Source organism: Micromesistius poutassou (genome assembly GCF_964030765.1).
Source record: "Micromesistius poutassou genome assembly, chromosome: 21".
In the NCBI taxonomy this organism is placed as follows: domain Eukaryota; kingdom Metazoa; phylum Chordata; class Actinopteri; order Gadiformes; family Gadidae; genus Micromesistius; species Micromesistius poutassou.
The window spans coordinates 4,796,665-4,809,936 of NC_140291.1; the positions used below are offsets into that span (position 1 = coordinate 4,796,665).

The following is a 13,272-nucleotide window of genomic DNA, read 5'->3' on the forward strand; positions in this document are numbered from 1 at the left end:
AGTTAATCTTTGTTTCTCTTTAAAAAGGCTCAGATTATGTTTTAGTGGAAATCAAGAAAATTAGTTTTAGGGATATATTTTGCAGATGATGGGCAAAGGTGCAATGACATGTTGATAACTTACATACTCTTCAAAGGATTAACTTTATTGTGGAGACTACTCCTTGCGATAGTTCCAGACAAAAAAGGAGAATAATTGTTCCTTATGCCATACGTGGCACTTTAAAAGAGAAGATATTATATTTTGCCAAAGCCTAAGAGTATTATACATTTGAATCCATATTTTTCCTTTGGATTCATATGCAATATGTGTATTCATACATACTCCTCTATACATGTTAATCTGTTTACATTTGCACACAATGTATGCAAACCATCCAAATAGCAGCTAATAAAAGTCTACTGTTAATTATAATTTAGATTATTTAAAACTGTAAGGTAAACAGTAAACAGATAACATGTGACAATGAGGAAGTTTGTAAAAGTACTTTGTTCTTTTATCTTCAGGACCTAATTTACACATAGGTGTCACACACGAGGAAGAACCTGGTCTCAAACAGGTCCTTTGTGCGTTTAGTGAGGATCCTTCCTTTATCTCCAATGTATTGCAGGGTTGGTACAAATCTTGTGTTGCATGTGATTCTTCAGGATGGTACAGTTCACTGAAAAGTCCTACTGTTTCACCACGGTGGACTGCTGTTTGTTTTATTTATTGTTTTTGTATTGTATTGTATTGTATTCTTTTATACCCATAAATTAATGTGAATGATTTATGATCGCAAATCCATCCTATTTTTCTTTCTGCACGGTGTGTTTTTCAGTGAAATCAGTGAAGCGTCATCACTGTGTATTATTATTATTATATATATATATATAGAATCACACGTACTGCATACTTGTCTGTGAGCTTAAAGCTGGTCGCAGGGAACCATGACAACGTTTAAAAAAGAAAGAATATTAAGTGTATAAGTGAAATGTGTAAATGTACCTTTGATGACTCTTGACTTCTGGTGTGAGGTATCAGTAAAGGACTAACCATACACATTATATAAGACAGAGGCCTCAATAACCAGATCCGATCCAAATAGGTCCAATACATGTGACCTACAACTGAGGAACCACCACAACCTGACCTGAAGGGATGATAGGTGATCCCTGGCAGTGGCTAGACGTCTCTAGCTTAACACAGCCTGTAGGAGGTGGACACACTGTGCTATATATGTCAACATATATTAGTTTTGTTGGTTTAGGTCACTGAGGGCCCTGTATACATGTGTAGAATCTACATTCCCTGGTCTGCTCGGAGTGGGGCTTCTTATTGGCTGGCTCAGAGCCCAAAATGGCAAAAAACGAATTCAAAATGTTCATTACACCACTATTTATGAAGAGTAATGGGGTCATTTGTAGAAAACAAGTCTTTACATTAATGACGGTCCATATTTACCTTTTTCAGTGTAAATGCAGTATATCTCAGAGGGGTTGAGTGAGAACCGAAAGTATGATTACACTGTGTGTAATTGAACATATTTGGGATTGTACAAACAAACTACTAATGGACTTTAAAAAATCCAGCCAGATTGTGTTGTAGTTTCGTAGTGGTTGGTTGTTTACTTTCTGTGCATGTCTGTATGTGTTGGTGTTGGTATGTTATGTTTATTTAAAAAGAAAATCCGCTCTTGTAAATGACACATGGTTGATATGACAACAAAAAATGACTTCCAGTTCATCGTGCAACAACTTTTTTTATGACTTGAAATTAAATATTTTGCAACAAAAAACTTTTTTTTACTTGTTTATTTTGTTAGATAATCACACCATATTTGATATGATCAAGAATAAATAACACTGCACAAAGCAGACAAAAGAAAAACATGCTGCAGCAATGCCACAACCCTACTGCAGTTATTCCAGATTGTACCGCATTCAATTTCAACCGAGAAAGATTCTCAATAACACTGGGTTCTGCAGGCCTACTCCGGGTTCAGAAGAAGTGCTTATGTTGGTGTAAGACTTTCTATGTGTAACCATGGCAGTGAAGAAGACACTTTATACCGAGGAAGGTCAGCAGTCACCGATTTCAAATTCTACTGCCGGGAGCCATTGGTCAGAAAGTCAAATAATAAGATTAGACCCATGGTCATTTAAATTGTAATCAAATCAGATTCAAATCCTTGAGGAAAGTGATCAATTATGGTTCGGTGTTAAGCATGTGACCAATTCTTCTATGTTGTTAAGGGACTAAGCATCAGAAGAAATATGACATCTGATATAGGCCTACACACACTGGCTAGCTAGAGAAAAGCTATTTCTACACTGCCAAAATTGTGATAACACTTAAATCAACACATCATGCACCTTTGAAAATGACTTAGCCTACTGTCTTATCTTCCTAAGATCCTCATTTTTCATTGCTAGTGAGAAGCAGTCATCGTTCAGTCACAGTGCAGTAAAGAGTTACATGGTCGCTGCAAGATAATCCAGAAAGTCACTATGGTATGCTACATTTGGCATCAAAATGGGTAAAATACACATGTGAATGTGCAAGGACATTTATCGCAATTTTGCATACAGCAGTTGAATTTCTGGTCTGCAAATCGACCCACTGAAAATAAAGTTTATGGTTAGCCAATTAAGTTAGAACACTGGTGAACATGTTAACTTTTGGGAGTGTTCAGTTAGCTTGCTAGCTAACCAATATTAGCATAGTCGTTAGCTTTTTAGCTAACCAATGTTTGCTTGGGATTGTTCGGGTTAGCTTGATATAGCTAACCGATGTTAGCTTGGGGGGTTCAGGTGAGCTTGACATAGCTGACCGATGTTACCTTGGGAGTGTTCGGGTTAGCCTGATAAGCTAATCAAAATTAGCGTCCAACGCTAATATTACAAATCTTGCAGCTGGGATCCTTCTTAGCGTTGACAGTGGATGAGCTACGAAGCTGGTGGCCGCTTATCGCCGCTACCGTCCCTAGCGACAAGTCCACTGGTTCCGTGTAGACCAGCTCCAGAATGACGTCTTGTGCATGTTGAAAACTCAGAGTGCCGCCTTCCCCTTCCACACAGGTCAGGAACCTGTTGTTGGATCTGTCCAGAGCAGGTAACCGTCCTTTACAGAACAAGTCTCCTTTGGAGCCCTCAGGGGCCAGGACCAGGATGACGTAGTGATATGCCGTGTACATGCAGTAGAAATCCCCAAAGTAGAGGTTGGTGTTTTGGTTGAACAGCACCTCTGCCTGGACCTGTATCGGACGTTCTACAGTTAATAACTTTACAAGACATAAAACGTAGCCGTTTCCTGCAACCTATTATCTTGCGCAGTTACAGTGATGCAACAGATATTTTTGACAATTAAGAGAAGGGATGGACGTTTGGATGGATGGATGGATGGATGGATGGATGGATGGATGGATGGATGGATGAATGGATGGATGAATGAATGGATGATGATTTCGGTGACATTTCTCTTTAAACCAAGCAGTCTTAGAGTATCCCACATCAGAGATATTGATCGGAAACTATTGGAAGTACTCCGTGCTTCCAATAGTTTATGTGTGCGTGCATGCGTGAGTGCGTGCGTGCGTGCGTTTGTCCATGTGTGGGATACCTGGAAGCGGTAGGGCCCGTAGGGGGAGTCCTGGGGGGGCTTTCCCGTGTTGAACTCTGTGTTGCAGCTGAAGAAGACGCCCTCCAGCTTGCCACTGATGGGCGAGCCATGGCTGCCGCTGTTGTCCTTGACGGCCGGCACCATGCGGTGACACTGGGTGTCCCTGGAACGATAGGAGGGGCTGTCACAACAACTCCGGGTTACTGCACAGCGGGCATGCAGGCGGACAGAGAGACAGACATGCTCACAGGTAGGGACATGGAGACAGACAGAGAGACAGGCATGCACACAGATAGAGAAATGGGGACAGACAGAGAGACAGCCATGCACACGGGTAGAGACGTGGAGACAGCCAGAGAGACAGGCATGCACACAGGTAGGGACATGAAGACAGACAGAGAGACAGGCAGACATGGAGACATGCATGGAACAGAAATGCAGATAGAGACATTCAGACAGATATTGGCAGGGAGACTGAGGGCCTGGTTAAAAACAAACAGGCGTGCAGATAGACAGGCGTGCAGACAGACAGATGCACAGACAGTCATGCTGATACAGACATACATACAGACAAACGGACAGCATGACTGAAAGGCTTTCAGACACACATACAGGCATCATTGAACCCGATAGACATGCAGACAGACAGGTATGTAGACAGACATGCATGCAGAGAAGACATGAAGGCAGGAATCTAACTGACGGTTCATCAGATGGAAAGTACATGGATAAAGAGAAATACAGATAGGAGGGAAGGCAGGAAGTGACAGACAGACTGACTTATTGACTGACAGACTGACAGATAGACTGCCATATGTTACTCTCTGGTGGACACTGAAGAGCACTTAAAACAATTTCCACTGCTAAAAGCTAATGAGCTTCCAGCTATTTAATCCATTCAATAGGTGGTTAGATTAAACTTTTTTGTGTTTCTGGGAAACTAGCCGAACACTAGCCTGGGAACCAGACAAATCCACAAGCTCACATAAGCCTCTGGCCTATGCCTATGTCTGGCCCTCTCCCATTCTGATAGATTTCCAGCTGCCCTGGCCCGGGATTGGCCAATAACCACGTTTATCTAATAGGCTCCCGGTTCCCTCGGTCAAATGTCAATGGGAAATAACATGGGGTTTTTGAATGATCGTCCATAAGAAACTCTATAACAAAACTGTAGGTGGCGAAGAAGTAAAAGCTGTGTCACGTTTTCAACTACAACCTTTTTCCATCTGGTTTCCACTTGGGTTTTGGATTTTCGGGGCCGTTAAGGTAGTAAACTATTATGAAGAAGCATTATGCTAACCCGGATCTGCGCAGACTTTGGACGTCACGACTCTCCCAGTCAAGGTTGCATAGCAACGGCAATGTTTCATAGTTTGTCTTCACCGACAGTGGCACCAGAGCTCGTCAATGGAGGTGGCCTTCTACGAGCAAGTAAGAATGAAAATAATAATAAATATTGAATATTTATACAAAATGGTAAACAAAAGAAATCAATAACTCGAACTTCGCCAGCGATAAAGTTTTATAGACTGAGGACTCCCTCCTCCCTAACAAGTATGACGTATAAAGTCTGCGCAGATTGTAACTATTTCCCATAGACATTTGACCGAGGGAACCGGGAGCCTCGGAGGCGGGACTTATTGTTCAGAGGTCTATAGGGGGCGGGTTTAATACAATGACTGAACCGAGGAGTGCCTTATGGGAGTGTAAACAACCAAGATGGCTGACACTGATGTGTCACACGTTTGGTTCCTCTGATTGGTTGTAGGTCTATCCAATTGGGTCGAGAGGCAATGAACTGCGATTGAAAATTAACTGGGAGGTTCCAGACTTAAGCACATTTGAGAATTTATCTGGCAAAGTCAGACTAGCTGAACACTTTGGAGCAAATTAGTTCAGCCTCTCTTAAATGCCATTATGGATCATTATGAAAGCCTTTCATCCAATAAAACAACTGCATAGTGGACCGATTAACCAAACAAAAAAAGTTTACCAATGAATGACCCAAAGATCAAACAAAGAACAGGTACACTAGCAACATTTGTCTGAGCTTAGTTGCCAACCACTTGGGATTCGTTTTCTGTGCAATGTAATGTTGGGTAGAGCCCTGTTCACACTAAGGTATTTATGTACCTTTAGGGACCCTGTCTGTTAGTGAAGGTGAGGTCCAAGTCTGAAATTTGCCTAGATTTGCACATAGAGGGGAAACACATTGTTTCCCCTCTAGAATAATAAAGAAATGGGTCTGATGGAGCCAAAGTCAACGTGTTGAAGAAGGAAAGTACGACAGAAGGTACATCTTCAAGCAAGGAATGGGTCAATGACTTACAAAGAATTGAATTAAACACACACAGCAGTAATAATAGAAGTCACTGAAGGTTACCGTTAAGACTCACCAGACTTTGAACAATGTGTGAGCCTTGCCTGTACACTGCTCATAAATTCAGTAAGTGTCGTGCACAATTGGTATGGAACGAAGGCAAAGGTAATCTCAGAGACAGTGGGTCTCATACATCCCTGTCCAAAGCAAGGTACTCGGACCCCTGATGTAACACCAGAAATAACTCATCAATAAAACATGGATCATGTTGCCGCATTAAAACTGCTACACAAACAGCCTTTTTTAGTGCAATGAAATGCATCACAAGCACACACACACACACGCACTCACACACGCACACATACCACACACACACACACACACACACACACACACACACACACACACACACACACACACACACACACACACACACACACACACACACACACACCTTTACTGTACATCCACACACCTCCATCTGTTACCTAGCCTGGTTGAAGTATTCTTCCTCCTGGTTTCTGTAGAGGACTGTGAAGGGGAGCATCCTACCAGCGATGACATCAGCCTTCTCCAGCAGCTGGTTCAGATGCACCAAGGAGTAGTCTGGTAGGAGAGAGAGACAGCAAGACAGAGAGAGAGAGAGAGACAGAGAGAGACAGTTAGACAGAGACAGAGAGAGAGACAGAGAAAGAAGCGTAAAAAAATAATAATTTGTTAAAAATTAGGAAGATAAGAGCGAGCAAAATCAACTGAAGGCAGAAAGTGGAAGAAAGATGGTTGAAAGGAAGAAAGAAGCTTCTGCACCTCCCCTCCCAGCACCACCCTCTCTCTCTCTCTCCCTTTCCACACTACCAGGGAGGCTGGACCAGTGTCCAGCCCAGAGGGCAGTCATCCCCGCCCTCACCACACCCCCAACTATCCCAGCGACCCCAGCAACAACAACCCCAACCATCAACACCAGCCAAGTGAGACAGCAGCTCACCAGGACCAGGACGAACAAGGCCAGAGGACCGGACGACATCAGGCCGAGGGTGCTCAAGGTCTGTGCGGAGCAGCTGGCAGGAAGGTTCACGCATCTTTTTGGCCTCTCCCTGAGGCTGAAAAAGGTGCCAACACTCTGGAAGACATCCTGCATAGTCCCTGTGCCATAGAAGGGATGACCCAGCGACCCAAGACTTCAGACCTGTGGCTCTAACGTCACACGTCATGAAAAACCTTCGAGAGGCTGGTCCTGAATCACCTCAGGCCCTTGGTGCGTGACTGCCTGGACCCACTGCAGTTTGCATATCAGACTGACATCGGCGTGGAGGATGCCATCATCTGCCTGCTTCACAGAGCTTACACGCACCTGGAGAGGCCGCAAAGCATGGTGAGGATCATGCTTTTCGATTTCTCCAGTGCTTTCAACACCGTCCAGCCAGTCCGGCTGGCTGAGAAGCTCAAAGCGATGCAGGTGGATCCTGACATGGTGGCATGGATTACTAACTACCTCACAGACAGGCCGCAGTATGTCAGGCTGCGACACTGCTTGTCAGATGTGGTGACAAGCAACACCTGCACACCCCAGGGAACTGTACTTTCCCTGTTTTTGTTCACCCTCTACACCTCAGATTTCTGCTACAACTCCCGAACATGGAGTGAACTCGCAACCATTGTTGGATGCATCACAGACAATAAGGAGGAGGAGTACAGGAAACTAGTTGAGAACTTTGTGGGATGGTGTGACAGAAACCACCTCCAGCTCAACACAAGGAAAACCAAGGAGCTGGTGGTGGACTTCCGGCGCAAACTCTTTCATCCCATCAGCTATCAGACTTCACAACACCTCAACCCCCCGCTCCAAACACCTCTAAAGCCCCAACACCTCCTTTTCTAGACTTGATTAAGGACTAAACCCCACACCTCAGGACTATTGTTGTTTAAACCTTGTTATTTATTTCATTTTCATTACCTCAGGAACCTCTGCACATTGGCACATTTATACTTATAGTCATATTTATTTTTTAATGCACAAGTCACCTACAAACGGACAGTTACATGTATATAGTATGTTTATCTTTATTCTAATAGTTTTTTATTATATTTTATTTTCAAATCTGTAAATTTTATTTGTACATATACTCTTGTTTCGTACTCTCTTTTCCCACTGTACTGCTGGTCACTTGTGAATTTCTCCTAAGGGGGATTAATAAAGGACTATCTTATCTTATCTTATCTTAGAAAGATACTTTTTGCTTTTACTTTGTTGTCTGGTATTTTCTTCAGCTTGAGGTTTGACGTCACATCTTACTTGACCTTCCTGTTTCCTGTGTCTCGTTAGAGGCTGAGTGATGGCTGGCAGGCGCTGTCTGACGTTCCAATTTACTCTCCATCACAAACACTACCTCAGCCTGACACCTGATGCTGTCTCTGTCCCTCGGTCTCTGTCTCACTCCCTCTCTGTCTCTCTGTCTCTCTCTCTCTCTCTCTCTCTCTCTCTCTCTCTCTCTCTCTCTCTCCGACCACCCCCCCAATACGTTCCTGTATTGGTCTTCACACTCTTTCACCTTTCCCACCTTTTCCCATCTGACATTATCTCCTAGGTGCACTCTCTCACTCACTCTCTCACTCTCTCTCTCACTCACTCTCACTCTCACTCTCACCTTCGTCTCGCGGCTTATCTCTCCATCAGTGCCAGTCTGGTGATGGAGAGAGTCCCAGGTGGACTCAGCCATCAAACACCAATCCGTCTCCCCAAAATGGCTACCCGAAAAAACAGCTTATCATTCTGAGCTTATCATTTGCCCTTCACACCCTGGTCTGTTGCCTGCATAATGCAGCAAATCACCAACTGAACTCTGGAGACCAGGGAGGAGATACCCTCCCACACGGCATCGTATCTGCATATGTTTCAGCAGTTGATTGTATTTCTTCCATTTGCTTTGTGTGAATGTCTGTATGCAATGTCTGTATTGTCTGTACTCTTTGAATTGTCTGTATCATTTGTATTGTCTGTATGCTTTGTATCGTCTGTATCTTCTGTATCGTCTACATTGTCTGTACTCTCTGTATCGTCTGTAACGTTTGTACCCTTTTTATCGTCTGTATCGTCTTTATCGTCTGCACTGTCTGTACCGTTTGAAGTGTCTGTACGCTCTCTACCGTCTATAATGTCAGTACTGTCTGTACTGTCTGTACTGTCTGTACCGTCTGTACAGTATGTACAGTCTATAATGTCTGTACAGTATGTACAGTCTATAATGTCTGTACTGTCTGTACTGTCTGTACCTTCTGTACCGACTGCACCATCTATAACGTCTGTATTGTCTGTATCGTCTGTACTTTGTGTTGTAAGCGAGTGAATCTGCCAACCAGGACGACCTCGGTGAAACAGGAGTCTGGCCTCAACCAGACCGACCTGTGTGGATGGAGGTCCACCCTAGCCCAGACCCTGAAGCCGTTCCTCTGGTCCCCACCTGCCGTGCAGAACTCGATGACCTGGCTCCACTCGGACACGGCGTAGTCCCCGTCCGCCTGCTTGGCGGCCGTCTGCACCGCCACCGTGTAGTCAGTGCGCGGGCTCAGGAACCAATGGCCTCGCACCGTCATAGGCAGGGGGACGGCCTTTGCCACCAGCTTGGTGGGGACGTCCTGGAGACACACGCACACACAGGCACACACACACACACACACACACACACACACACACACACGGGTGCACACACAGACACACAGAAACACACACACACACACACACACACACACACGGAAACACACATACACACACACACACGGAAACATGCACAGGAAACACACACACACACACACACACACATACACACACACACACACACACACACACACACGGAAACATGCACACGCACACACACACACACACACACACACACACACACACACACACATGGACACACCCATTAAATACTTTATTAGAAGTCAGAAATTACCTTAATTTCCATTGTAAATCCAAATATGTGGAGATACAGACACTTTAGGGTGTAAGCTCTGTCTACACAAAAACACACACACACACACACACACACACACACACACACACACACACACACACACACACACAGGATATGGACGTACAGTGGATGTGGAAGTCTTGGTAGAAATTCTACATAATAGGCAAAATATACACAACATTCACACTCAACAGCACTCAACAGTTGACAGTGGATTCAGATGTGCTTAAGGAGCAGGTTGGCGTTTAGGGCATTATGCTCAAGGATGCATACAGTTTAGGCTGCAGACATTGGGGATCAGAACCTTACAAAACAGACTTTGTTGAATTTAGCCTTAAAAACACTAGAAAACGAGAAGCAAAGAGTAGGCTAGGGCCACTGCTGGGCCTGTTTGTTTGGTTCACAGCGGTGATTAAATCGGTTGATTGCTTTTAGGGGCAGACAAAGTGTTTCATAAAGGGAAGGGGGAGAGTGCTGAATTTATTAAATCCATGAGTCATCAAATCCCTGCTGTGGTAAAAACATCAGCATTAAAGCGAGAAATAAAAGAGTTATGAAAGAGCTTCTGAATAGTAGAGAGAGAGATTACTGTTGGTTGCGTTTGGCTTTTAGTCTAGCTTTAAGGCGGGCACACACCAAGACAACTACAGACAACGCCATACGTTCTGCGCTTGCGCGAGATGTAATGTCTCGCGCAAGTGAGATAGTCAGCGACGGTCTAGCCTCCACCATGCTGATAAATTGTTCCTCGATTTCGTCGGTCCACATGGTCAAAGAATTCAATATGAACTATCAAAACGACGCCAAACAATGCGTTGAGAGAGTGTGTCGCCATTGTCTTGTCTTGCGATTTTCGGTGCGGTGTGTGGCCGCCTTTGGTCGTTAAAGTTAGCACAACTCTCAACTCGTACCTACAGCAGCCTTAACAAGCAGGCCTACTCAAAGTGTAGTTAGTGGGAGCGAATTAAAAACCATGCAATCGTCACAGTGTGTATCGGTATACCTTGTGTTTAAACTTGTTCTCCTTCTTGTTCTCCTTCTTGTTCAGGTCTATGAAGTAGTGCGTGATCCTCTCCTTGCCCCGTGCGTCCGAGTCCCAGCTGATCTTGAAGGAGTCGCAGGTGATGTTGCTGATGCTGATCTGGTGGGGGACCGGCAGCTCGTCCAGCTCCCCGACCCCGCTGTCCGCCGACTGGGTTCCTGGGAGAGGGAGCAGGGAAAAGGGTCACTTAATACCATGAGCTGTACTTTTTTTAGTGTCTCTTTCAATCTCTTTCAGCGAGATTGTACGATTTCTACTCTTCTTCTTTGGGGGGGAAATGGCTTCATCCCCTACATCTTGGAATTGCCTTGACACGGAAAGTACTGTGCTAGTTGTCTAGCACAGTACTTGGCTCAGGAGAACCATTAACTATGTCACTCTCTAATGTGACAAAAAAAATTGCCCACATTTTCTTGGGACCGACTTTACGGCGGCACTACAATTTCAAGTCTCACCCGTCTGTAACTTTCTCGAATGAACTCCTCATGCATGCAAGTGCACGGAAAAAAAGGATTTATACAATAGGACCCCTTTAAAATGATTATATAGGTATAAGCAATTGAGTAGGTGACAAAGCCAGTACTAATTGTGTGCTTGACTGATTGACTGATTGAAGCACGGAATGCTCTTACATGCAGTATCTAACCTTACAATACAACGCTTTTCACTTTAATATGTGAAGAGGGTTTGGAGGACCCAAGAATGTGAATGCAATCCATGGAACTCTTGAAACCACAGCGCAGAGCTGCAATACAGACTGGAGTGATACATTGTTCACAATACATGATAGCAGTAGCTCTGCAAATAACATTCTCATATTCTCAGTAATCACTCTGATGGGATTTGTTCCTTTGCATGAGCTGACGCATTGTGGCGGTTAGGAAGTAGCGGTTGGCTCTGGCCCCGACCCGAACCTATTTGCATAGAAACTGCTGGAGAACCACAGGCTGTCAGCCAGTGTCAGACCGACTATTAGCTTAGGACTGAGGGGTGCATTCACAACACGCACTATAAAAGCCTCTAATTGGTTCATCACAGGAAATAGACGACAAAAAAAAAGTGCTCTGAGCTCCATCTTTTGTTATGATTGCAAATGCAATGATTCTTGCACTTTTTGGGTTAGATCTTCGTTGTTCAATTCACTTACTCTTGGTCACTTTTGACAAAAGAAACTGCTAAATAAATGTATGGCCATGTCAATCTAGTGAGTGTATGTGGGTGTGTGTTACAATGTGACAGATAATATCTCTATATCTATATCTCCTGTCAGGTCGATTCTATTCATTTGAAGCGTCCTCTTTCATTTGCCACGCTTAAAATGAGAGACACAATGCCCTCGCTGTGACTTAACCAGGCTACCACTATCTATCGCTTAGACATGTCACATGTCTACTGGACTGTTAGCCTTTACCTCAGTGAGATAGGGTACGAGGAAATGGGTCTCTGTCTGGGCTTATCCTGGCCTTTCAAACACACTCTCACACACGATTATTTAATTTATCCTGGGGAAAGTAGTTTTCGTTTGACAATTAATCTGCTGAAAAGAATATAAAAGAGAACACATTAAGGTAACAGCACAAACATAAGTAGTAGGCAATAGAAATATAGAAAATACAGACGTGCAAGAAGTATGCAAATAAAGAAATGTGCATATCTATACACAAAAACCAAAAGCCATATGCATACACATAAAATAGAGAGAACTATCAGGGGGCTCAGGATAATGCTGAGCCAAGTGCTCTTTAGTATAGGATCAGTTGTTTCTCTGTATACTACGACATCTAAATGCCCCTGTTTACTTATTGATTTAAAGAAGGTGAGGCAGCAGGGAGGGCCATAAAGTTGCTGTTAAGTGACCAGAAGGAACAATATCAGCAGAATGTTGCTACTATACTCTGCAGTATGAGGTCCAAAGTCTGTGCTGTTAAATGTTGTGATCAAGTGCAAATTTAATTCGTAATTAAACCCCTTTGTAACTGCCTCAGGTGAGAACTCTTATGCCGAATGTGACAGTTGTAATTTTTTAATTTTTTATGTTAGTTTTGTATTTCTTGTATTCATATTTTATTATACATTATTGTTCCTTGATTATATCTGTGGTTAGTTTGAGACCAATACAAAATGGTTTGGTTGTAGGCCTACTCTCTTTGATTGTATTCTATTTTATTCTATGGTGCACCAAGATATTCACCTGGTGGCTATCTAACCATAACATCATGACCAATAAAAAACGATTTATTCATGGTTTAATTTTCTATAGGCCTGCAAAACAACCATACTACAAAGTAATTTTTCCAATAAACTACATTCTGAAAAGAGGACACTAACTATGCAGTGGTCTA

The 13,272-nt window shown here is 43.6% G+C and overlaps 1 protein-coding gene across 1 annotated transcript in view; it reads right to left on the reverse strand.

The window, feature by feature from the left end:
- Positions 1-2,860: 2,860 nt before the first annotated feature.
- phyhiplb (phytanoyl-CoA 2-hydroxylase interacting protein-like b) overlaps positions 2,861-13,272 on the reverse strand; it is a gene marked incomplete at both ends in the record, with an annotated part of 16,503 nt that continues 6,091 nt past the window's right edge. The window contains 5 exons of the mRNA XM_084485213.1: positions 2,861-3,235; positions 3,601-3,763; positions 6,409-6,526; positions 9,379-9,553; positions 10,892-11,088. Of these exons, the coding sequence (XP_084341339.1) occupies positions 2,861-3,235; positions 3,601-3,763; positions 6,409-6,526; positions 9,379-9,553; positions 10,892-11,088 (1,028 nt within the window). The remainder of the gene's footprint in view (positions 3,236-3,600; positions 3,764-6,408; positions 6,527-9,378; positions 9,554-10,891; positions 11,089-13,272) is intronic.